Below are 24,617 nucleotides of genomic sequence, written 5' to 3'. Positions count from 1 at the left end.
GTGGCTGTGCTTATAGTTCAGCCAGTTGGCAACACTGTACTGTGGTTAGGTTGTTATTGAGATATTGGAAACCAACGATCATACATACAGTTCATATGTTAATAACTCAAAATTATGTCTGGCATTTTATTTGCCAGTGGAAACTACATTTTAGAAGAAAATATGCAGTTAACTATTAAAGAGGAAATGGATATATCAGGAACTGAAATATTGTGTCGAGTTTGCAATAGAATATGTGTTTCTTTTTTTCCTGTAGACTCTAGAATATGTCATTTTACAACAACTATAAAGGATGTGATAGTACTTTTGGTTCCACAAATGGTGAGAAAACCTACATAATATGAAGGGGGAATGAACAGGAGTCTGAGATCAAAAGCTTTATTGACCAAGTGTGGATTCATGCACCAGTCTTGAGTAGTATATCACAAATTTTAAGTATAGGATAAAAAAAATAACTTTTATCTAATTTCTACTAAGATTTTTATTCAGTACGACCCGTTTGTTAAATCATTTTCAGTTTACTTGTTTGAATTTACTTGAAAATGGTTTAACAAACCGAAATCAGTCGTAACAAATAAAAATCTTAGTAGAAATTAGACAAAAGTTATTTTCTCCATCCTGTATTCAATATGAATTTCTACAAAATAAATAGGTCATCAATTTAATAAGAAAGTTATAAGTCTTTAAAATTCATGTTTTCAGTTTGTTACTGATAAAAACTTACTAATGCACATAGATATAATTTTTGTTTAGGGTTGAATTTTTATTGAAACTAGGATTACCTAGTTTCTAGAAAGGTATTAATTTAATCTTATGTTGAAGTTATAAGTCATGTGTAATAAATTGTGAGAAATGGGAACAATTAATTGCAAAATCTGAATTCTTGAGACTGGTGCATTAATCTTCCTTCAGTTTATAAATACCAATCCGATAGATTTACCTATTGGTCCATTCAAAATGTTAGCAAATTTCATTTGGTTGAAGAAACTCATCAGAAATTTTCTGTTGAATTGAAAGAAGTACTTGTCTACAGTCTCAAGTGAATTTTTTTGTGCGTCTATTTCTATTACTCTACCAGTACTACCTGGAAAAATATTACTCAGCTTAGGGTAAAAAAAATGAATTACCTGGTTATTTCATTTGGAGAAAATTTATTTACAATTGCTTCAAGAAACCCTACTGGAAACAAACATAGTTCTATTCAACTATGGTATCCGAAGACTATCAAACTAGGTATACATATTTTTTTGAAAGGATCTCATTGATGTCCCATGATTAAACTTGGCATGCAGCTAACAGAATAGTATGCAAGAAACATATTTTTCTTACAAAAAAATAAAGGGGGTCTTTTTAAATTTATTCAAGAACATGTTATTTGATTTCAGAAATAAAAATCAAATGAATACCTTCATGTTTTATATCCAGGTCTGAAAAAAGTGACACCAGTGTAAAATTTCTATATGAATTAGTATATGAGATAACTGATTTTATAAGAAAAAAAGTAAAGTTTAAATTATGATTTTCTTTACATTTATCACCTTTGATAACTTGAAAACTGAATGCTCTAAAAATCAGAAATTTTATATTTTTAATATTCTTTGTGGGGTAGTATTAGCAAACCTAAAATTATAAAAATCCAAGAAGTAATGTTTCAGGTCACTGGTAGATATAACATTGAATGATCCCAGAAATAAAGATTTGTAACATTTACCAAAGATCAAAGTGACAAGAACCAAACATCAAACAGACTGTCTTTCATTGAAAATATACAACATTCTACCTATTAAATGGAAATTCTATTGTAGTTAAAACTTGAAATAAAATGTTCATTGATTAGCCAGGTTTTTCATATCAATGATGTTTTTCAACATGATCAGTGTTTATATGTTTTATTTTACAATTGTTTATGTGAATAGATAATATGTTGGGTTTCTAAGATTTTATGCGTGCATTGTTGTAAATTATGTGGCGTCTGTTACAGAAATTTGTATTCAGAGGTAAAGAAAGGATCTATCTATCTATCAATCTTGAAGGAGAATTAGAAAAATAAAAAATTTCGTCTGTAGCGGCAAAGGAAACATTTGGTACTACCACAGCCTACCAGCCTGTAGTTTGTTCATTCTAATCATATATAAAAGGAGACTATATTGAAAAACAAAAGTTTGTGAAAAAAAAATCCTACTTTTTGTAAAAAATCAAATGCTGATCTTACATTCAAATATGAAATCATATTGAAACTTATTCACTATCTTATGAATATTAGTCAATAACTTTCTCAAGCAAGCAAAAAACAGTTTATGCTTGAGGAAGCTATTGTATAGAGAAACACGCGTTGAGGTTTTTGTAAAACCCTTTATAGTGAAAATCATACAATAAACTGTATTGAGCCAGTTTTATTCAATTAGTCATACCTAGATAGAAGTAAATTATTTTTCATTCGGTATTCACTCTGGCACTTCCAACATCAAATTTATTCGAGTTAATCTGGCATGATTCAGTAGAATTCTTATTTTTCTAATTTTGAGGTATAAATTGAAACTCTTAATTTTTTTCATGTTACTTCCATACTGTTTACGAAAAGATGTCAAGAGGATTGTATCGATCTTCTATCTATTTATTGAAGTTATTCAAGGTTACATATCCATAGATGTTATCATGGATTTTTTAAATTTTTTGGGTATCACAATATAAGGGATTTTCAGCTGTCATTTTCTTTTCCTAACTGGTAACAAATAGTTATCGCTCAAGGAACATTTTACTCCACAAATTATTATAGCAAAAATAATACAAAACAATACAAAGACAGTTTTATTTTGATAATTGAAAATTAAAATATATCATAAGTTTGCAAGTAACTAAATTTTATTGTATATCATTATTCACGTTTCAACTTTTGTAGGAAACTGTACTGGAGGGAAAAGATGTAATATGCCATGTTTGTCGTGAAACCTTGATACATTGTCTAAAATTTATTGATAAATGTCTACGTATCAAGGCTAACCATAAGGATAACCTTGTGTACAAAAAAACACCTGAAGATGTTTCATCTAGATCAAATTTGGAAGGTAATGTGCAGTTATAAATTATACTTTGTTCGTTATGTAGCTAAATTTAATAATTTTGCCCAAAAACAAGTAAGTCAAATGACATCAAAATCTGGCAATTACAACTCTCAAACACTGTTTTCTGTTGTTAAGATCGATGTGATTATTGAAATTCAAAGACTTTTGATAGGCTACATTTTGTCATGTTACCCAGTTGTATTTATTTATCATATGTTACAAACCAATAATGCATTTTTCACGATTGATTCAATTCCATTATATTATATATATATATATATATATATATATATATATATATATATATATATATATATATATATATATATCAAGAGGAGGAAATTCGTGGACATGACACTCAAGAAATATGGAGGCAAACCGCGGACACGTGTTTCTGGCTATTGGCCTCATCAGCGCGGTGCAGCCAATTGCAAAGGTGGACAACAACTGGTTACCAAAAATGGAAAAAAAACATCACATATACACGGTGTCACCAACAGGAGCCAACCGCACATTTGTGATGAGGCCAATAGCCAGAAACACGTGTCCGCGGTTTGCCTCCATATTTCTTGAGTGTCATGTCCACGAATTTCCTCCTCTTGATTTATATCATACACACTCAATAATATCTATATCTCTGTATATATATATATATATATATATATATATATATATATATATATATATATATATATATATATATATATATATGTTCTAATTTCCAGTCTGCCAAAATACTTGAATCTAGACCCTTTACCCTTTTTGTTGTGATTATGATGCCAAAACATGATTCATTCTGAAGACAAACCAAGCCATGGTTTATAGGTATGTACATTAAGATAACTTTTCATCAATGTTTTCAAAGAAGTTTTTCCTTCTTGTTGGAAGACTGCCCGAGTTTAGTATATACCTAGCGAGGGCAAGAAAAATCTTCCTAATAACTATAGGCCTGTTGCTTCATTATCAATGATTTCAAAAATCAATGGAGAAAGCTGTTATTCAAAATATTCTGGAATATTTGGAATGTTGGAATAATATATCAAAAGCAAGCTACAAGTTCTCTTGTACTTTGAGTGTCATTTCTTCATGCAGTTGAAACTAGTCATGTTTGATCATCTAAAAATCTAAACTATCCTGACCATCTTTAGAAATTATTTTCTTACAAGTTTTCATTTTCAGTTATTTTTGCTTCATTTCTGTTTGACTGTTCAAAATTAATTCTGCTTCCCTGCCATAAATTCATTTGACTTTTGTCGATATAAGGTTTAACCAGCTGTTGCTTCCGAATGGCAACCCGCAAAAATGAACACTTATGCGAACTTAAGATTAACGGTTTCCTCACCTTTCAACATGCAATTCCAGACATGGAAATTTTTGTCCTTGTTCATCCTTTCCAAGACTTTCAGACTGTATGGAATTTTGTTCATAACAGCTTCACATTTTTACGATGGACTTCTCTTTAAATTTGCATCAGTATGCTAGTGATCTTCTGCAAATGGCGCTTTTCTGCTATTTATAGCTTCAAGAAGAAGTTATATATTTTTTATGGAGATCCAAGAAAAAACTTAAGACCCTCCGAGGTAGCATATGTGAGAAAGTGATGACTTAAGTTGAATATAAATAGCTTTATATTTAAAAACATCTACTCAAAGAAATTCTCCAAATGAATGATTTTTTGACAAATGTAATTTTAGTTGTATTTAATTAAACCTCTAAACGGCATCTTTAGTTTTTTTGCATACTTCTAATGTGTAACACTCTCGGTGGAATCAAGTGGGCTAAGTCAGTCACAAACAATACTCCAATATTGTGGATTTTACACAAGGAATAGTGGGTGGTGTTTTTTTTTTTTTGAAAATCAAGAATGAAAATTTAATTTCTTTATCACTATTGTGGGTTAATGGTGGAATTGTGGACTTTTGAAATTTTGACAAATGGCTTTAGCCACTAGCCAGATCTGTAAAGGAAGAGACTGGCAAAAAAGTTATTTCTAATTCTGTGATTGAGACGTTCTTCACTTTTGTTTATTTTGAATTTGCATTCGCTATGAACATCAACAAACTTGATACTTTCATTAGAGCTGGAATGTATGCGCCTTTGTCGGTATGCAAGATTTTAAGAGACGACAGTTTTCTCCAAACTTTTGTTGAAGCCATGGTGAACAAGTACCACCTTCGAAGTTTCACAGAAAGTAAAAAAAAACCTTTGGAACAAACTATTTTTCAAAATATCCGCCAGATACACGAACAGATACACAAACCCATTCTTGACATCTCTAAAACAAGTAAGATTAACGACATCTCCCTGTTTATGAATTCGACTGTTTTAGAAAATATTTAAATTTTATTCTTCAACTCGATACAAAAATTCTCCCCCTCGATGCAAACTTCCCCGTTAGCACAGATATTGAGACGATGGAGTCTTCTCACAGCATGTTTGTAGACTCATTGTGCCAGCTGTATATCGGCAACTCTGACGATACTATCAGAACTTGTATGTACTCTTTTGACCCTTTCCATTGGCCATTTTATTCTTGGAAAATTGTTTTCATTGATTACTACAAGTTCACCTTCTTCTAAATTACAGTCGTCTTTGTTCCACTTGCTTCTATTCACCAGACTTGGAAAATACTCCCGTAACTAAAATATATCAGCCAGATATTGAGAGCTCCTCCACTATTGCTTTAGTAGATCTTTCTCATTGAAAATACTTGGTGTTAATAGTGTTGCTGAAGTTCAAATCAGAAGATCATTTGGTGAAATATTGACCAAGTCTTGTGGATCTGTAGATACGTGAGTAAGTAGCCTACTGTTGACAATATACTCCGCCTCACTGTACAGCGTTTTCAGTACTTTTTTCACAAGATGTCAGCTTTTCATGATAACTATGAGAGATCTCTTGAAACATCCAATGAGATGTTCCCAACAACCTCTCATATTCGGAGAATATGAATATTCGGAGAATATGAGAGGTTGTTGGGAAACCCAACAACCTTGCCCATGCCAGGCATGGGCCAGTAAAACATTTACTGGCCCATGCCTGGCTAAGAAGCACAAGTCCGTAGTTAGAGAAAAATTGCAATCCCACATGAATTGACACGATTGTTAAACAGATAAGAAGGACCTTAAAGCGCTTTTCAGTTCTGCATCCTATTTTTACCAGGAAGGACCAAAGTTATCAATAAATCCATTTTTGTTGATAATGGTTGGGACATCTGCAAGAGTCACATTTACGGATGACTTGTTTGACATTTGATCTGATATGAGGAATCCAACATTTTCTACTCAGCTGGTTGATCAGTCTCTATTCCTTCCAATCAATTGTTTTATGTACTGTCTGGGAGATGGTGTTTTCATGATGAAGAATGTTATAAATCATTCGGTGTTACCTGTTCTTCAATCCTCTATTACTAATTTGATTCTATGCTGACTAAAGCTACAAAAACAAGTGAGCATTTTCTTGCAAGTGCTTCATGTAGGAAATTGTAGCAAGTCATTGTAGGACTACCCTTATTCTGCAGCGGCGATACATTAGAAGCATTAATCGATAAGTACTCCCCATACCGTGAGATAAGTGATTTTTAGAATCAGAAGCCATTGACTGTGATAACAAGGTTATCACAGTCAATATACTTAATGTAATATTATTATATTAGATACAGAACACGAACATACACATCTGTATGTAAGGTTCAAAAGAGACTAAACTACATCACAATGCAGAATGATCCGACATAAAATATTCAACGCGAACAACATCAGTTTAAATTATCATTAAAGAATTCTTCCAGCAAATAATAAGCTTTGGAGAGAAGCAAAGTTTTCAGTTTATTCTTCATGATCATATAAGACAAAGTTCTGAGAGATTCGGGGTATCTTGTTATAAATATTAATGATTGAAAAAGGTATATGTATAGGTATATGTGTATTTATATTCAAAAGGTTATTTTTGTTTCGTGTGTTGTGGGTATGGTTCCTATAATGAGTCACAAAAAGATATATATTTTCTTTGACAAATATCACAGATTCATAAATACAGAGACCCCTACGAATATTTTTTTAAAGCTTTCTCTCTGAGAATGGTTGAATATTTTTATGAGACACCGTTTTTTCAATATGATTTTTTTTTGTGTATGTGCAGACATTCCCCAGAACATAATGCCATATCTACTGTGACTCTGAATACAACCATTATATGCTAACATCGCAGCATCAGTGGATATATTTTGTGTAATTATTTTCAGAGCAAAACATTACCTTGACATTTGTGTTGCCACTTTATTTATGTGGCTCTTCCAGTCCAGCTTTGAGTTAATTGTAATTCCAAGAAAGAAAAGTTGGGTCACTGGTTCTAAAGTTACACCATCACTTAAAGTACTATTTGTGCCGTTTTGGATAAAAGATTTGATTTGTGTCTGGTTTTTGTTCAGTTTGAGATTGTGTGATGTAAAGTACTCCTCCAGAAACTTTAGCTTGAAAAATATATTTGCCTGTAGGTAGTTGTGATCGGTTTAATTGAAAACCACAGAACAGTCTTCAGCTGTCTGTACCATGTATTCATCAACAACTTCAGGCACATTGTTAGCGTAAAGAATGTATAGTAGTGGGCCCAACACTGACCCCTGACCACTGATCCCTGGGGTACACCTCTTTCAATATATAGCATTTCTGATTTCATTAGATTTCCACTAGTATCCCTTTCAGTGACACATTGCTATCTATTTTTCAAATAGGATGTAATTAGTTCAAGTGGCAGCCCTCTGATACCATAGAACGGCAGTATTGTGATCTGTAGCATACAGGGCCGTCGCCATGGGGGGGGGAGCCTCCCCCCTGCTTTTTCGACTTGGGAAAAATTTGGGAAAAGTTGGGAAGTTTTGGGCCATGAAGATAGAAAAAAATAATGGTAAAAAATGAATAAAAATTCAAAAAATTAAAATGAGAGAAAAGAAAAGGAGAGGTAATAAAAAAGGGAAAGAACCAGGAGAAGGTTGGGATTTCCCAACATGCATAACTTGAAGAGAATATTGAGTCGTTTGAAATCTTCAAAAAATTTTAATTGCTCCCAAGTAAGAAAACAGTCCTGAACAGTCCACAAATTTTGAAGTGACAATTTTACAAAATTCTCGACTTTTCGCCGTTTTTTCGACTTGGAAAAGTTAGGAAATTTCGGGCCGTGAAGATAGAAAAAATAATAGGAGAAAACAATAAGCAAAATATTATTTAAGTGTTGTTTCCTTTCATTTGTATTGAATATTCCTATACATGGTGGGTATGGTGTATGGTGGAAGACCAAGGACCTTGGTCCAAAGTAGAATAATTCCCATTATTATTTTTATAATCACCAAAATTTATTTTTGTTTGTGCATACCCTAACGGGCATAAACATTCAGCCAATCTTTGGATAGCATAGTAGGAAAATTAATATATTATAGTAGTAATTAATCCCACGGCTTTCATTTCTTCGAAAGATGGGAAATTTTGCTGGTGGGGTTGGGAAAATTTGGATTCCCTCCCCCCCCCCCCGGTTTTTATTTTCGCTACGGCCCTGGTAGCATATGGTCAACACTGTCAAAAGCCTTGGACAAGTCCAGATTGACAGCTGTTGTAGCCTTTTTGCTATTGATAGATTCAATTACCTTGCATAGAGCTTGATAATTAGCTCGAGTAGTCGATTTCTTCTAAATCCATTCTGCATATCACTCAGAAGATTATTATTCTCTAGATACGTGATCAGTCTATTGTATATTATTTTTTCAAATATTTTTGCATTTTAGATAATGAGATTCGGAAATTAATTGAAACAACTAAATTTCCTGAACAAGACATCCATAGTTGCAGACTTAATAATGGAAATTATATATCTGGTATAGGGTCGAATGGTGAAGGGAATAGTGATGTTTTAGCAGCTTATGTTGCTGATGTATTACCTAGATATTTTCCCAACCACAACAGACTGATATCTGCCAAAGATTTTTCTACTGAAGAAATTGATAAATTAATTTCTACTCTTGCATCCAGTGAAATCAAGACCCTCAAGTGTTTTCAGGACTCAGACGGTTCAAGAACAAAACGAGTTATTCTACTTGGTTCCACGTTCAAATGTAATAAGTGTGGTAAATATTTCAACCGCAGATCAGCCTATAAAATTCATTTGCAAATTCATGAAAAAGTCAAAAAATATGGAAAAGCCCATGAGAAAGTAGGAAATGGTTTACAAAAGAAGAAAAAACGTGAAACTGACTTCAAATGTAAAACATGTTCAAAAAAGTAAGTTGTTGAGAGAGAGGTTATTTATTGTTAATGCATGTCTGTAAAAAAACGTCATTTCCATATATATATATACTATATTTTCATTAAGAAATCCTTCAATCGTCTTTTGAATATATTTATCGAACCACTATCTTTAATTTCTTGTGGGAGGTCATTAAAGCAATCTACTCCTTTATAAAATAAAGAATTATGTGTACTATTTTTTAAATATTTTTCAACTTTTATATTGCTTCTGTTTCTAGTATTATGCCTATGTATTTCAGCCACATAAGTTAATTTATTCTGTAGATATACAGGTGAATATCCAATTTTGATTTTATAAATAAAAATTAGTGTTTGGTACTCGAAGAGTTTCTTCACTGGTAGCCATTGAAGGGTTTGCAACATATTTGCTATGGGTGTTATCCTCGAACATTGTAAGATTATTCGCATAGCATGATTCTGCATCTTTTGTAGTCTGTTTATTTCATTTTGAGTGAGAAAAAACAGAATGGTAGAACAATAATTCAAATGTGGAAGGATTATGGAGTTGTACACTAAAAATTTAGACCACTGGCTCATATATGGGAAACATCCTTCTTAAATAGTTGATTTTGTAAGCTATTGTTTTGATAACTTGATTACCATGTTCCTTTATATTACTGTCATTCAATCGTAGAAGTATGTTTTCATTATTATGATCTCTATGTTTCCCTAATAACATCTATTTTGTTTTATTTACGTTCACCTTCAGCAGATTTGCAGAGCAATATCTATACACCCTTTCAAGACTAGCGTTTATAGTATCAACACACTCATGTACATCTTCACTACTGAAGTACAGTAGGGTATCGTCGGCAAATAAGTGAATCCTAAATTCTTCTGCTATGGTTACAATGTCATTTAAATATATAAGTAATAACAATGGTCCCAAAATAGACCCTTGGGTACACCTATATTATTTTGCATTTTATCCGAATAAACTTCCTCTAGTTTCAACCTTTGCTGTCTATTGTTCAGATAATTCATGATCCAGTTTAGTGCTATTCCATCAATACCTACGCTTTCAATCTTTCTAATCAGTCTGCAGTCTACAGTTTCAAATGCCCTTTGAAGGTCAAGAAATACTGCAATAGTATACTGATCCATTTTCGTACCTTTCTTCCAATCTGTTAAAACACATTGTAACGCAGTTTCACAACTATGTTTGCTCCGAAAACCCAATTGATACTCACAATTACTTTCCAAATAATCCACTATCTGTTCATATACAGCATTTTCTAATACTTTAGCTGTAGCATTAATCATGTTTATTGATCTCAATTGAATAGCTTGGTTTGTATTTGGTCCTTTTGGTATAGATACAATAGTAGATAATTTTAGTTCAGTTGGTACTTCACCTTTCTCTAAAGAACTGTTGATAATGTTCAACAATGGATTACAAATGGCACTGAAACACTTCTTCGGAAGTTCTACACAAATTCTATCGGGACTACTTTTATTTTTCAAAGAACCAACAATTCTTTCTAGATCTACCATATTGATAAGACTAAAGTTGGACAATTTATTATCAGTTATTCTTTCAGTTATAGGAAAACTATGAGAAAATTTGTTGTCAATTGCACCAGTTATATTTATTATACTTTTGATATAAAATATGTTCAGGCCATTTGGTATAAAATCCTATCAGAAATTATTTCACCATTGCCCAAATCAACTGTTGTAAGATTGTATTCTTTGTTATTATTCGGTATTAATGTATTCAGTGTATTCCACATTTCAGTAGAATTGTTTTTATTTAATTCAATCTTTGTCTCTAAATAGTTCTTTTTTTTCTGTCTAATTGTTTTCACTGCTATATTTCTTTTTTGTTTATACTTCTAGTTATCCGTTGTTTTATTGATTGTATACTGTTTGTAAGTCACATCCCTTTCTTTTGTAGCTTGCCTCACCTTCTCATTTCAGAATTCCTTATAATGTCTAGAGATCTTAACCGTTTTTTTTTGGAGCGACTTCATTCAATATCGACAATACATTGTCCACAAATTGTTCATATCTATGATTTATATCCCTTTCTGTGTAGTTACACTTTATAAGTTTTAGTTTTGACACAATTAGTTCATAATCAATGTTTTTTTTCCCTAGTTTCAATTTTGACTGTTTTTGTGTCTTTTGGTAGAATGTTCGGTAACGCTATATTTATATTACAGTGTGTACTTATTTTTGGTGAATCTATGTTAGTATTTGTGAAAACTAGATCTATCATTGACCCTCCTGTAGCAGTTAAATGTGTTATCTCATCAATTGAGTTCGAAAAACCCACGTCATCCATAAAGTTCTTTAGTCTTAAAGTATTTGTATTTGATTCTAAAAAATTCAAATTAAAATCACCATAAATTATTATTCTAGAACTCCTTTCAGTTACATTTTCTTCACACCAATCATCAAACAATTGCAAAAATCGTGCTATTCTACTACTGGGAGACCTGTATGAACAACGACAATATAAGTTTTTCTTTGGAATAACACCGATACTCCCTTCACGGGAGTATCAATACACTACTTGAACACTTCAACTATCGTTAAACTTTTTTCAGTCAATATTAAAGTTCCCACTGTATGTCTACTACTACTGTTGGTTCTAGTCAATATATAGTTTTCTATACTAATTTCTGAATTAAATATATCGTCAGTAACATGCGTTTCCGACAAACATACTACTGAGGGTTTTTTTAAATCTACAAAAGTCCTAATTTCATCAATATGTGCAGGTACACTTTGAGCATTGAAATAAAAAATAAAATTATCTAAAGTAAAATTATTGTCTATACAGGATGTTTTCGGAAATCTTCTGTTTCTTAAAAAGAATCATCGTGAATGACACTGGAATTTTCATTATTGTTATCTGACTTTCCTTGACTAGAAAGAGCAATATTAGTACATTCAATATTACTAATTTTTTTGTTGTGAACAGTTTCATAAACACTTTCATTGCCAATACAATTTGATTGACTGTTCTCTTTTATTCCATCACTTCTATCTATCATTTCTATTATTCTTTCCATCAATTTGACTTTACCTACATACTTAAAAATAAGAACTTTTTTAAATAGAAAACTTTGAGTAATTCAGTATTGAAATGACATGCAAAAATACGATATTTTTCATTTCCTTAACTTCATGATGAATGTTTATATTAATATCTTCAAAAAATTTGTTTAGAACTTTTCGGTTTGCCCATATAGGTGCCCTTAAGTACGTCAAATATGTTTTCATTTATCCCTTTACCTCTCATAGCATTTGTCAAACCTGCTGCGATGATAACATGGTCGTTTAATGTAAATGACTCCGTCAGATTTTTGATATCAACAATAATATCCTCTAGTTCAGCATTGTGTTTGATAAAAGCTTGTGCTAAATATTTATTAGGCTGAAAGTTGTTTAATATTTTCGTTAAGCCAGTTGAATTACAATCGACTAATATAAGAATTTTTTTCTTAATCTTGACTACCGTGAGTTCTTCTCCCCTCTTGACAATCACCTTGAATGTTGTTTCAACATATGTTTTGTTTAACGCCTGTCTTTTGTTCATTGTTACGTTTTACATATTTTTTCCACTTTTCCAGTTCCCTTCTATATTGATCATTTTCTGCAGTTGAAACTTCTATGGATGTGATCATATTATCATTCAATGTTGTCAACTCCCGTATATCCTCTTCTAGTTTCCTCATATCATATTTCAGAATTTCTGCTTCATTTCCAAAAACTTTATTATTTTGTTGTAAATTTGTGATTTCTTCTACGGTTAATTATGTTTGTACACTGACTATTTTGTGTTTGCTAATTTTCCTTGTGGCTTGTACAGATACGGACCTTGTGTTGAATGTAGTTTGAGTTTCGGAATTAGTATGATCTTTACGTGCCAATCTTAACTGGGTTTCGAGTTCTTCAATTTTATCATTGGCTATCGCAATCTCTTTCTCACAGATATTTATTATTTCTTTCAATTCTTCTACGAATTTGTGTCTTTCTAAGTTCATTTGTACCATATTTTTGTTTTTTAATTCATTTTCTTCTTCCATATCCTCTAATGTTTTTTCTAGAATGCTTTTTTCCATTTCCAATATGGATATTTAATTTGTTTTTTGTTTTTCACAACACATTATTGTTGGACCACTCAACAATTGTAATTTCCCCTTGTTACTTAGAACACATGATTTGTGATACATCTGGAGCAGTTTACACCGAAATAATAGGGAGCAGGTCTGGTTTTACAGCATTTAAACATTGCCATTTTCTTTAAAAAGAGCTACGCCACTGGTTACCTGATTTACTGAAGGAATCCCCTTTCTTTTGTTCTTATCGGTTTTTCACGTATAAATAATAAATAAATGTCACTAGATAAGGCCTTTTTTATACTCATGCACAAAAAACTAAAAAAAAGGCCGCAGATATCGTTTTTGTTGCTTGCTTGATTGTTCAAACATGCACTTTAAATACCTCAAATCTTGATAAAATTTATTCCATCACAAGATGTCACTTTAAAAATACTTCGATCCGAAAATCACGAATTTTGGCAATGTTTTTCCACTTGAAGTCTATTGTTATCGGAGCTTCACTCTTATCTACTATTCACTTGTCGTGCTGCTACTAACCATAATAATTTTCGGGTGCAATAGATCTCTTTTTACCAAATTATCTTTAGTATGACAACAAACTTCACCAGATAGATAGATAGATAAATAGATTTATTGATCTCTTCGAATCATTTACATGACATGAGATAAGTCTAATAACCGTGTTCGGTTGCGAATCAGGATAAAATTACAATACATCTTAATAAAAAACGAAAAATACACCTAAAAATACTAACAATACAATAATACAATACATATTTTTTTAAAAGTTCGTACATGTAGAGTTGGGAATAAAATGCCTGGTGCTATGTAGGGGATGAGAATATGTTATTTCATTTTAGTAATTGTTCAGTAAACTCTGTTAGGGAATAAAAACAGTTGTCAATCAAAAATGATTTCAAGGTGGATTTGAATTTGACTATATTTTCATTTGCTTTTATTTCATCTGGTAGCAGGTTATAGAAATATCCTCCTGCATAGAGTGGAGATTTTTTCAGGTGCAGACGGTTGAATTTGCTTAAGTGGACATTGTTTTTGTTTCGAGTGTTGTATTGGTGGACATCACTATTTTTTTGAAACTTATTTTTGTGCTGGTGGGTATAATTTAATAGCTTGTAGAGGTAAATGCTTGTACAAGTCATCAAGCTATTTGTCCTAAAAGTCTCTCTACATGATTCCCTATAGTCCAAGTTGAATATCAGGCGAATAAATCGCTTTTGCAGAATGAATACTCTTGTTATCTCGGTCGCCCTGCCCCACACAATTATGTTGCAGCTGATCGCTGAGTAGACTAAGGCATAGTATAAGTTAATCAGCTGACATCGGTAAAAATTCGATTTCAGACTATTCATCGCGAAGTAAAGTTTAATCAATTTTTTACATAGGCAGTCAATTTATTTGTTGAAGTTCAATTTATGGTCAAGTTCTATTCCAAGAAATTTGGTGCATTTGGATGAGTAAATTATAGTGTTAGTGCTAGTTAATAGTTTTAAATTGTTTTCATTCTTCAGCGGTGCAGTAAATTCGATCATCACAGTTTTTTTCTCGTTTATAATAAGATGGTTTCTTTTGCACCATTGTGCGAAGTTACTCATGACTGCTTGTGTTGAAATTTCCAGCTCAGATAGGCCATCAGCTGCAACTATAATTGTTGTGTCGTCTGCGTAAATGAATACGTGTCCATGATTTATATATGAGGGTAAGTCGTTCACATATAGTAGGAATAAAAGTGGGCCTAACACCCCTCCTTGAGGGGTACCAATGAAGGTATCGAATTCACTAGAAAACTCATCCTCAATCTGAACCTTGAGTTTCCTGCCCGTCATATAAGATTGGATCCATGACTGGATTGGTCCTCTGATGCCCATCGCTTCTAATTTAATTTTTAGATGTTCAGGGTTGATTGTATCGAAGGCGCGAGTCAGATCGAAGAAGATTCCTGCCACATATTTGTTCTGGTCGATATTTTCGTGGATGTATTGTGTCAGTTCTATTGAAGCGGTTTCTATCGAGTAATTGCGGCGGAAACCGTGTTGGGATGGGGTTATTATATTATTTTGATTGAGGTAGTTGATTATCTGATTATACACGGCTGTTTCAATGATTTTGGAAAAGCAGCTAAGTATACATATCATCCTATAGTTTTCGACAGATTGGGGATCATCTATGATGATCCCCAATCTATGATATCTATGATTTATATCCCTTTCTGTGTAGTTACACTTTATAAGTTTTAGTTTTGACTCAATTAGTTCATAATCAATGTTTTTTTTCCCTAGTTTCAATTTTGACTGTTTTTGTGTCTTTTGGTAGAATGTTCGGTAACACTATATTTATATTATAGTGTGTACTTATTTTTGGTGAATCTATGTTAGTATTTGTGAAAACTAGATCTATCATTGACCCTCCTGTAGCAGTTAAATGTGTTATCTCATCAATTGAGTTCGAAAAACCCACGTCATCCATAAAGTTCTTTAGTCTTAAAGTATTTGTATTTGATTCTAAAAAATTCAAATTAAAATCACCATAAATTATTATTCTAGAACTTCTTTCAGTTACATTTTTCACACCAATCATCAAACAATTGCAAAAATCGTGCTATTCTACTACTGGGAGACCTGTATAAACAACGACAATATAAGTTTTTCTTTGGAATAACACCGATACTCCCTTCACGGGAGTATCAATACACTACTTGAACACTTCAACTATCGTTAAACTTTTTTCAGTCAATATTAAAGTTCCCGCTGTATGTCTACTACTACTGTTGGTTCTAGTCAATATATAGTTTTCTATACTAATTTCTGAATTAAATATATCGTCAGTAACATGCGTTTCCAACAAACATACTACTGAGGGTTTTTTTAAATCTACAAAAGTCCTAATTTCATCAATATGTGCAGGTACACTTTGAGCATTGAAATAAAAAATAAAATTATCTAAAGTAAAATTATTGTCTATACAGGATGTTTTCGGAAATCTTCTGTTTCTTAAAAAGAATCATCGTGAATGACACTGGAATTTTCATTATTGTTATCTGACTTTCCTTGACTAGAAAGAGCAATATTAGTACATTCAATATTACTAATTTTTTTGTTGTGAACAGTTTCATAAACACTTTCATTGCCAATACAATTTGATTGACTGTTCTCTTTTATTCCATCACTTCTATCTATCGTTTCTATTATTCTTTCCATCAATTTGACTTTACCTACATACTTAAAAATAAGAACTTTTTTAAATAGAAAACTTTGAGTAATTCAGTATTGAAATGACATGCAAAAATACAATCTTTTTCATTTCCTTAACTTCATGATGAATGTTTATATTAATATCTTCAAAAAATTTGTTTAGAACTTTTCGGTTTGCCCATATAGGTGCCCTTAAGTACGTCAAATATGTTTTCATTTATCCCTTTACCTCTCATAGCATTTGTCAAACCTGCTGCGATTATAACATGGTCATTTAATGTAAATGACTCCGTCAGATTTTTGATATCAACAATAATATCCTCTAGTTCAGCATTGTGTTTGATAAAAGCTTGTGCTAAATATTTATTAGGCTGAAAGTTGTTTAATATTTTCGTTAAGCCAGTTGAATTACAATCGACTAATATAAGAATTTTTTTCTTAATCTTGACTACCGTGAGTTCTTCTCCCCTCTTGACAATCATCTTGAATGTTGTTTCAACATATGTTTTGTTTAACGTCTGTCTTTTGTTCATTGTTACGTTTTACATATTTTTTCCACTTTTCCAGTTCCCTTCTATATTGATCATTTTCTGCAGTTGAAACTTCTATGGATGTGATCATATTATCATTCAATGTTGTCAACTTCCGTATATCCTCTTCTAGTTTCCTCATATCATATTTCAGAATTTCTGCTTCATTTCCAAAAACTTTATTATTTTGTTGTAAATTTGTGATTTCTTCTACGGTTAATTATGTTTGTACACTGACTATTTTGTGTTTGCTAATTTTCCTTGTGGCTTGTACAGATACGGACCTTGTGTTGGATGTAGTTTGAGTTTCGGAATTAGTATGATCTTTACGTGCCAATCTTAACTGGGTTTCGAGTTCTTCAATTTTATCATTGGCTATCGCAATCTCTTTCTCACGGATATTCATTATTTCTTTCAATTCTTCTTCACTTTTGATAGCGTCTTCTACGAATTTGTGTCTTTCTAAGTTCATTTGTACCATATTTTTGTTTTTTAATTCATTTTCTTCTTCCATATCCTCTAATGTTTTTTCTAGAATGCTTTTTTCCATTTCCAATATGGATATTTAATTTGTTTTTTGTTTTTCACAACACATTATTGTTGGACCACTCAACAATTGGAATTTCCCCTTGTTACTTAGAACACATGATTTGTGATACATACTGGAGCAGTTTACACCGAAATAATAGGGAGCGGGTCTGGTTTTACAGCATTTAAACATTGCCATTTTCTTTAAAAAGAGCTACGCCACTGGTTACCTGATTTACTGAAGGAATCCCCTTTCTTTTGTTCTTATCGGTTTTCACGTATACATAATAAATAAATGTCACTAGATAAGGCCTTTTTTATACTCATGCACAAAAAACTAAAAAAAGGCCGCAGATATCGTTTTTGTTGCTTGCTTGATTGTTCAAACATGCACTTTAAGTACCTCAAATCTCGATAAAATTTATTCCATCACAAGATGTCACTTGTAAAAATACTTCGATCTGAAAATCACGAATTTTGGCAATGTTTTTCCACTTGAAGTCTATTGTTATCGGAGCTTCACTCTTATCTACTATTCACTTGTCGTGCTGCTACTAACCATAATAATTTTCGGGTGCAATAGATCTCTTTTTACCAAATTATCTTTAGTATGACAACAAACTTCACCAGATATTAAACCGAATGCAATTTACAGAATCAAAATTGGTAAAGTATTAACTAGACTTTTCAAAGACTCTGAGCTACAATTTGTTTCAAACTAGATGTATAAGAAAAATCAAAACTTGGTTATTGAAATACAGAGTGACCAGAAAAAAACGAAACAGTTATTATAACTACGTCAACATTTCAGAAAAAACTTAACCCCTAAGCGCAAATGTGAATAACCCCAAACAGGGCCGTCACTAGAAGTCAAGTCCTTCTTGAACGGGCCCACAGTCCATAGAGGGTGCTAGGCCCGTAGTGACCGCCGTCAATTTCGGGAGGACCTCTCCTCATAGTCGGGTTGCTTGAGAGTGCAGCACTTTGAGGAGAGAGTTCAAGAGTACGTGATACCGTTCAGGGGTAAACCTGAGAAACCCGAAAGGTCGAAGGAGGAAATTCATCGTGTTTCGATTGTCGGCGTTTGACGAGTTTCTTCTTTGAAATGCATTTGCACATTCCGAAGTAATTTAAACGCACTTGTCAACAATGGGTTCGTCCCACATATTTATATTTTGCTCTCATCTAAAGGGTATATACACTCTTCTACCTTAATATTCATAAGAAGATTCTCATGATACGTTCAAAATCTTGTCGTGTGTAACGTTACAGTGGCGACCAATTAAGTAACAATTTTTATTCGGCATAGTGGCAATTTTCAAATGATAATTTGAATTTGTGTTATTTGTACTTAGTAGATTGTTTTGATTTGTTTGAAGGATATGTGAAAGCTATATTGGACCATTCACCAAAAGTTATTTTTTTTAAGAACAAAACACAAGCACTACAGGAAAATCCTTAAGAGCGGTGTCTGTGCGAAAGTAGTGATTCACATTGGATTTGAATCGCAGGAGATTTAATCCATTTGGAAAAACGTTCGAAATAAGTTTATTCCACATGAATGCAGTTCTTCAAATTAAAGAGTTCTTGAACAATGAAGGTGTACTGAGTCGAACCTCAAAACGATGAGCAACCACAGTCCGTCACGAATTTCTTATATGTGCCAAGTCACTTGAACACTTCCCGTGAAAGTAACTATAGAAGAGAGGCAATCCTCCAACCTTTTTTCGATATTCCAGACTATCAAGGTTAACAGTTGATTTACCCACTTTTAGGTTATTGTACAATGAAACTTTTGAGTGTTTGTAGAGAAAATAAAGACATTTCGTACGTTCAACTCAAACTAGAAGTCAGAGGAAAAATCACTAGCGAATACAAAATTTATAAAAAAGCTTGTGATGTACATGGATAAATATGAGGAAATACTGTCACTTTCATGGTGAATTTAACACGGTAATTAAGCGAACGAACCGCCACTGACAAGTTCAGCAATGTATCATGTATGACATCCCACGGCACGCCAAGCTTCGAACTGGTTTTAAAAAGGAGAGATCAGACCTAGGAAACCGCTTTGCCAAAAATGAAACTAACTTGGAGACTCTATAGGCATTATGTAGGGAAAGAGCTGAAGAACAACCATCCAAATTCAAATACACGGAAAAAAACTATTTGGGAAAACATCAAATCACTCTCATAATTTATAATTTTTTTTTTGTCAGAAATATAATGTACCTCAAATCTATTATGTAAGGATATGTGAAAATCACTGCATATATTTGAAAATAGTACACTGGCTGTCGATGGCCCTTTGGTATTCACCAATAAATGACATTTATTATTATTTATTTGGCATTTGAAAGTAGTATGTACATAAGTGTATTGCCCGACGGGAGTCAGTTTTACCTGGCTTAGTTCTGACATTTGAGGAAAATGTTGATAAAAAAGTGTCATAATTACAAAGTATGATTGAAGTTATGATATTTTTTGTTAAAAAAAAGTTAAATTTGAATGAGAATATCACTTATTTATTTATTGAGAACCCATGCGTAGAGTGACATTGACAAAAGGGATAATTCATTACAAAAACTTATCGCGAATGTTTGGAAATTTGAACACATTTTTGTTGGCAATATGTCATTGAACACCATTTTTCTCGTCAGGAGGTGTCATTTGGAAAACGTGAGAATAATTTGTTTGTATTCCTGTTATTAATACTGAGCACACATTCAATATTTGTTATCTGTGTAACACAGAGAAAATGTTACCCAAAATAAACGAAGTCACCCTCACCACCAATGGAATAAAACTGTAGCCTCATCGCCTTTGATAATTTCTACCGCACTATTATACGAATGTCAAATATGTTGATATTGAACTCAGTGTTTATTTAAAATGTGTTTTTTTTTTTAGTACAACATGTCAACTTTCCTTTGTTACCTTCATTATTGATAAAAATCGCCTTTTTTCTTTCTTTCATGCAGTCTAGTAATTAGCCCCTTTTACTCTTGCATGGATTTTATAATCAAAGGCAATTAATTTTTTCAGCAATGATGGAGATAAGTTACTTCGAAGGTTAGAAACTAGTGCAATTATTTCATTTACGAGAATCTTTTATTGACTATGTATTGACCGTTTTTAAATTAATGTTTGAAATTCCGTGAATTCTTAAATTCAATTGGTATTATTAGCAGTGTAATATTATCTAACTCTTTATTTTTTCTAGGTTTCCTTCAAAAGAGGATCTGAAATTCCATATCAAAATACATCCTCCCTATATTTGTGAAAAATGTGGTAAGGGCTTTGCTAATAGTCATCTACTGTATCTACATCAAATTGTCCACAATGATCCAAACAGTTACATTTGTGAAGTTTGTGGAAAATTATATAAAAGTCCTGCTCAGTTGAGGGTACATCAATTGTTACATAAAAATATCTCGCACTTATGTGATAAATGCCCAAAAGAGTTTAAGACTGCTAACTCATTGAGAAATCACTTAAAATTCACCCATAATGAAGGTATAACTAGAACTTGGACATGTAAGGAATGTGGAAGAGTTTTCAAAAAATTCTGTGTGTTCACAGCACATCATAGGTTAGTGAAAATTCATTATTTTTTTCGTTTATTCTTGACAAAAGATACAAATAACTTTAAATATTCCAACTGTTGCTTCAGAGGTAATTCTTAATTTTGCAATTTGTTTAAAATCTGTTTTTCCGTTAACCAGCTGTCGCACCCCTACAAGCGACAACCCTCAAAAGTCGAAACAAAGTACCCATGTCGAACCGACCGGCAAGTCCTTGTTCTAAAATTTAGAGTTTATCTTAAAGTTGATGGGTCACTTTATTACGCAACATACATATGGCCCAGACCACTCAAGGAGAGTGTTAGGAATCACACGTTAAAAGGTAAGACCTCGTTGGTCCTTTGCTCGCACAAGTTTCTAAACTTCTGAGAGTTGTCGTTCATATGGGGGCGACAGCTGATTAACGGAAAAACAGATTTTAAACAGATGATGGGATTGGCCGATCCAACCAAGCTTGGATGAAGGTTATTCAATTTATTCTTGTTTTTCTAATGATTCAAGAGTGGCAAGAGTGTTTATTTTCTTTATACTATTTTAAAGTGTTGTACTGACATGTCCTATACGTTGTTAACGTCTCAAAGGATAAATAAATATTATTATTATTATTAATACTAGACTCATTTATTTATTTGCACGTAAACCGGATATGAGCTCAATTACAAAAAAATAATAACGATTCAATAGTTACAACCATTGTAATATTGGCAATTATGCAATTCATCTTCTACAGAGTTTTAGTTTTCTGGAACATTTCAAATGCTCTCCATTGAAAATGGTTCAGTTTGTCAATACTAGTATCACATAAACAATGAACAAAAGCAAGATTTTAACATGATAATATAATACAAAATAAATGAAGAAAGAAAATAATTTCTAAAAGGAAAAACAATTTATAAGTGCATACATAAATTTGTATACAAAAGACTTGTGATGAAATAGCATTCAGCAGTGGTACCACATGTAAAAAAGAAAATGGAATCCAGATGAATGGAAGCGGCTGTTGCCGAAGAAGAATATTTATACTCTGTTTTTTGTTGAATTAATTTCATTTGATTCAATTCATTTGTATGTTGATTTCTGTTAAAAAGTCAGTTGATTGTCAAATAAAAAACTATAATTTGAGCAATTGTCAGTCACTACAAAAATGCAATTTTATATAGAATAGTGGATCTATATAATAAAAATATAACTTCTGTGAGTATTTGGACTCACAATACAACGTCTGTAAACATTTGGGTTTATAATTTAGTCCTTCGAGCAAAACTGAATAGTCCTTGGAGAAATGTCCGTTCCTGTTCGACATAGTGATCAGCTGAAAGAAAAACGTAATGAAAACATGGATAATGCATGCGAAACGAATAATAATAAAGCGGTGTTTTTGAAAATCTTTAAATCTACTACGAAAAAAAAAACAGAAATAGAAGAATAGAAGAAGAAGGAAGGGTGATTACTCGTCCATTCACGTAACTTGAATCCACCCATCTTTAACAACGCTATCAATTCAGACTTGCCATTTGACAGAGAATCTGAACCCCTGATACCACAGTTTTCAATTCAAAATCTTGAATCAGATCTCGAAGAGAAAACCCCTAGAGAATTCACTGATGATTCTGGGTAGGACCTGTAGGAGCAGGTAGGGCCTGTGGAATGCTTAAGATCACGTATATCCAAAAGAGGGTTCTTGAACTCGAAAAGGCAAGGGCACAAAATATCTACTAGAGTAATTTTGCTTGAATAAAACTCTACATTTTTTATCATCTGAAAAAATGGAAAATATATCTGGACTATTTTCTACCTCCCAAAATTTTTTCAAAGTTTTTTTTTTCTATGGGGGAATCACTAACAGATACAAAAAAATTGACGGATGACTGAGAGACTGGTAGATATCTTTTAATTATTATCCATTCAAACTCGGTATCGAATGCTAAATCTTTGTTGACTTCACTAGATATTTTACCCAGTTTCAAGATCATAGAAAATATATCTGCACTGAGTAGCATATATATCTATTTGAACTGGAATGTTTAATTTATTTTCGTTCAACTGAAGGTTGGCTATGTCTGAGAGAGAGCCTACAGAAAAAGTACGCACAGGAGGGTTGACACATATTTTTGTCACAATCACGTCATTAATATCAAAGGTGGGATTTGTTTTTTGAAGTTTTAGTGAAACTGTTATAGAGCTAGAAGCTGATTAACACATGTATACCAAATCATTGATATTGAGAGAAATTTCAGATAGAGGTAGTGCACATTCATCAGCTATGAATGACACTTGACTTCTGCAATCTAAGAGTATACATACACAGATTATTTTTTCGTGCACATCGAGTAGATCAACTGAAACCTACAGAAAAAGTACGGAGAATCTGTAGTTATTTTTGGAGCATTATTGATTTCTTCCCAATAGCCTATCGCAAGTAATCGTTTGTTTTGATAACGTTTTTCTAGGTTTTTGAATACTTTATCGTAATTATCATCCATTGAGGAAAGATTTTTTGTCAGCAAGAGTAGTTCGTCATACAAGCTCAAGAGTACGTACTGAAACTTTTCAACTTTTGAGACAGAATTGTTATTATGTATCATACTTGTGTAGGGATCCCGCAACGTAGGCCAAGCTTTCAAATCTCCAATGTACTGTGGAACGTTCAAATGTGGCAACCTAATATTACTTTGAGTAGTATCTTCTTGAAGAGTGTGTTTATCCTTATGTCTGATATGAATAATTTAACCCAATCAAGTACGAATACTCTGGTACCAAGGTTGTATAATTTACTAATCATAATTTCATTATCCACTAAATCACAAGCTTTCGCTAAATCAAATAAAATTGATACCACATACTTTGACTTTTCATTTTATTATTGTGAAAGAACTCAAATTTACTAGCAATAGTTGTTTCAAACCATGTTGCTGATAAGAGAACATTTTGTATTCTTCAAGGGATTTTTTCCATTTAGCAATCTGTCAACTGTACAGTTCATGTATTTGTTAACTTATTAATAAGATGCCGTAAAGCTAGTCTACTTATTCAATACCAGATATATTAAAAACAATTTTTAGGCAAATCCATCTCAGGGATGGACCTTTGAAGTGTGATATTTGCGGGCAAGGATTTGGACGATCTGACTACTTGAAACGGCATAAACAACGTCACATCAGACATGAAAAAAAGATCTGTGGTGAGTAAAATTCTAACAGGTTTAATATCTGTTAGTTACTTCTAAAGATTCTGTTGGTGAAAAAAGCTGCACTTCTATCGCGGAGAGCATTCTTCGCCCTTTTTTTTGACGATATGTGCAAGAAACACACTTATAATAATAATAATATACCGGG

At 32.4% G+C, this 24,617-nt stretch overlaps 1 protein-coding gene across 2 annotated transcripts in view; it reads left to right on the top strand.

The window, feature by feature from the left end:
• The window catches only part of LOC111518272 (zinc finger Y-chromosomal protein), a 32,183-nt gene continuing 7,566 nt past the window's right edge, over positions 1–24,617 (top strand). Inside the window, exons 1-5 of one of the 2 annotated variants that reach the window (XM_074185795.1) lie at positions 1–321; positions 2,900–3,065; positions 8,839–9,331; positions 20,922–21,290; positions 24,345–24,463. In XM_074185795.1, coding sequence (XP_074041896.1) covers positions 115–321; positions 2,900–3,065; positions 8,839–9,331; positions 20,922–21,290; positions 24,345–24,463 — 1,354 coding nt within the window. In that variant the 5' untranslated portion in view covers positions 1–114. The remainder of the gene's footprint in view (positions 322–2,899; positions 3,066–8,838; positions 9,332–20,921; positions 21,291–24,344; positions 24,464–24,617) is intronic. The other variant, XM_074185796.1, reaches the window with a different exon arrangement.

Source organism: Leptinotarsa decemlineata, unplaced genomic scaffold (genome assembly GCF_025532065.1).
Source record: "Leptinotarsa decemlineata unplaced genomic scaffold, Ldec_3_MD MMD2_tig00078346_RagTag_RagTag, whole genome shotgun sequence".
In the NCBI taxonomy this organism is placed as follows: domain Eukaryota; kingdom Metazoa; phylum Arthropoda; class Insecta; order Coleoptera; family Chrysomelidae; genus Leptinotarsa; species Leptinotarsa decemlineata.
Note: the sequence above shows the minus strand (reverse complement) of the source record. Positions and strands in the feature narration are given on the sequence as shown.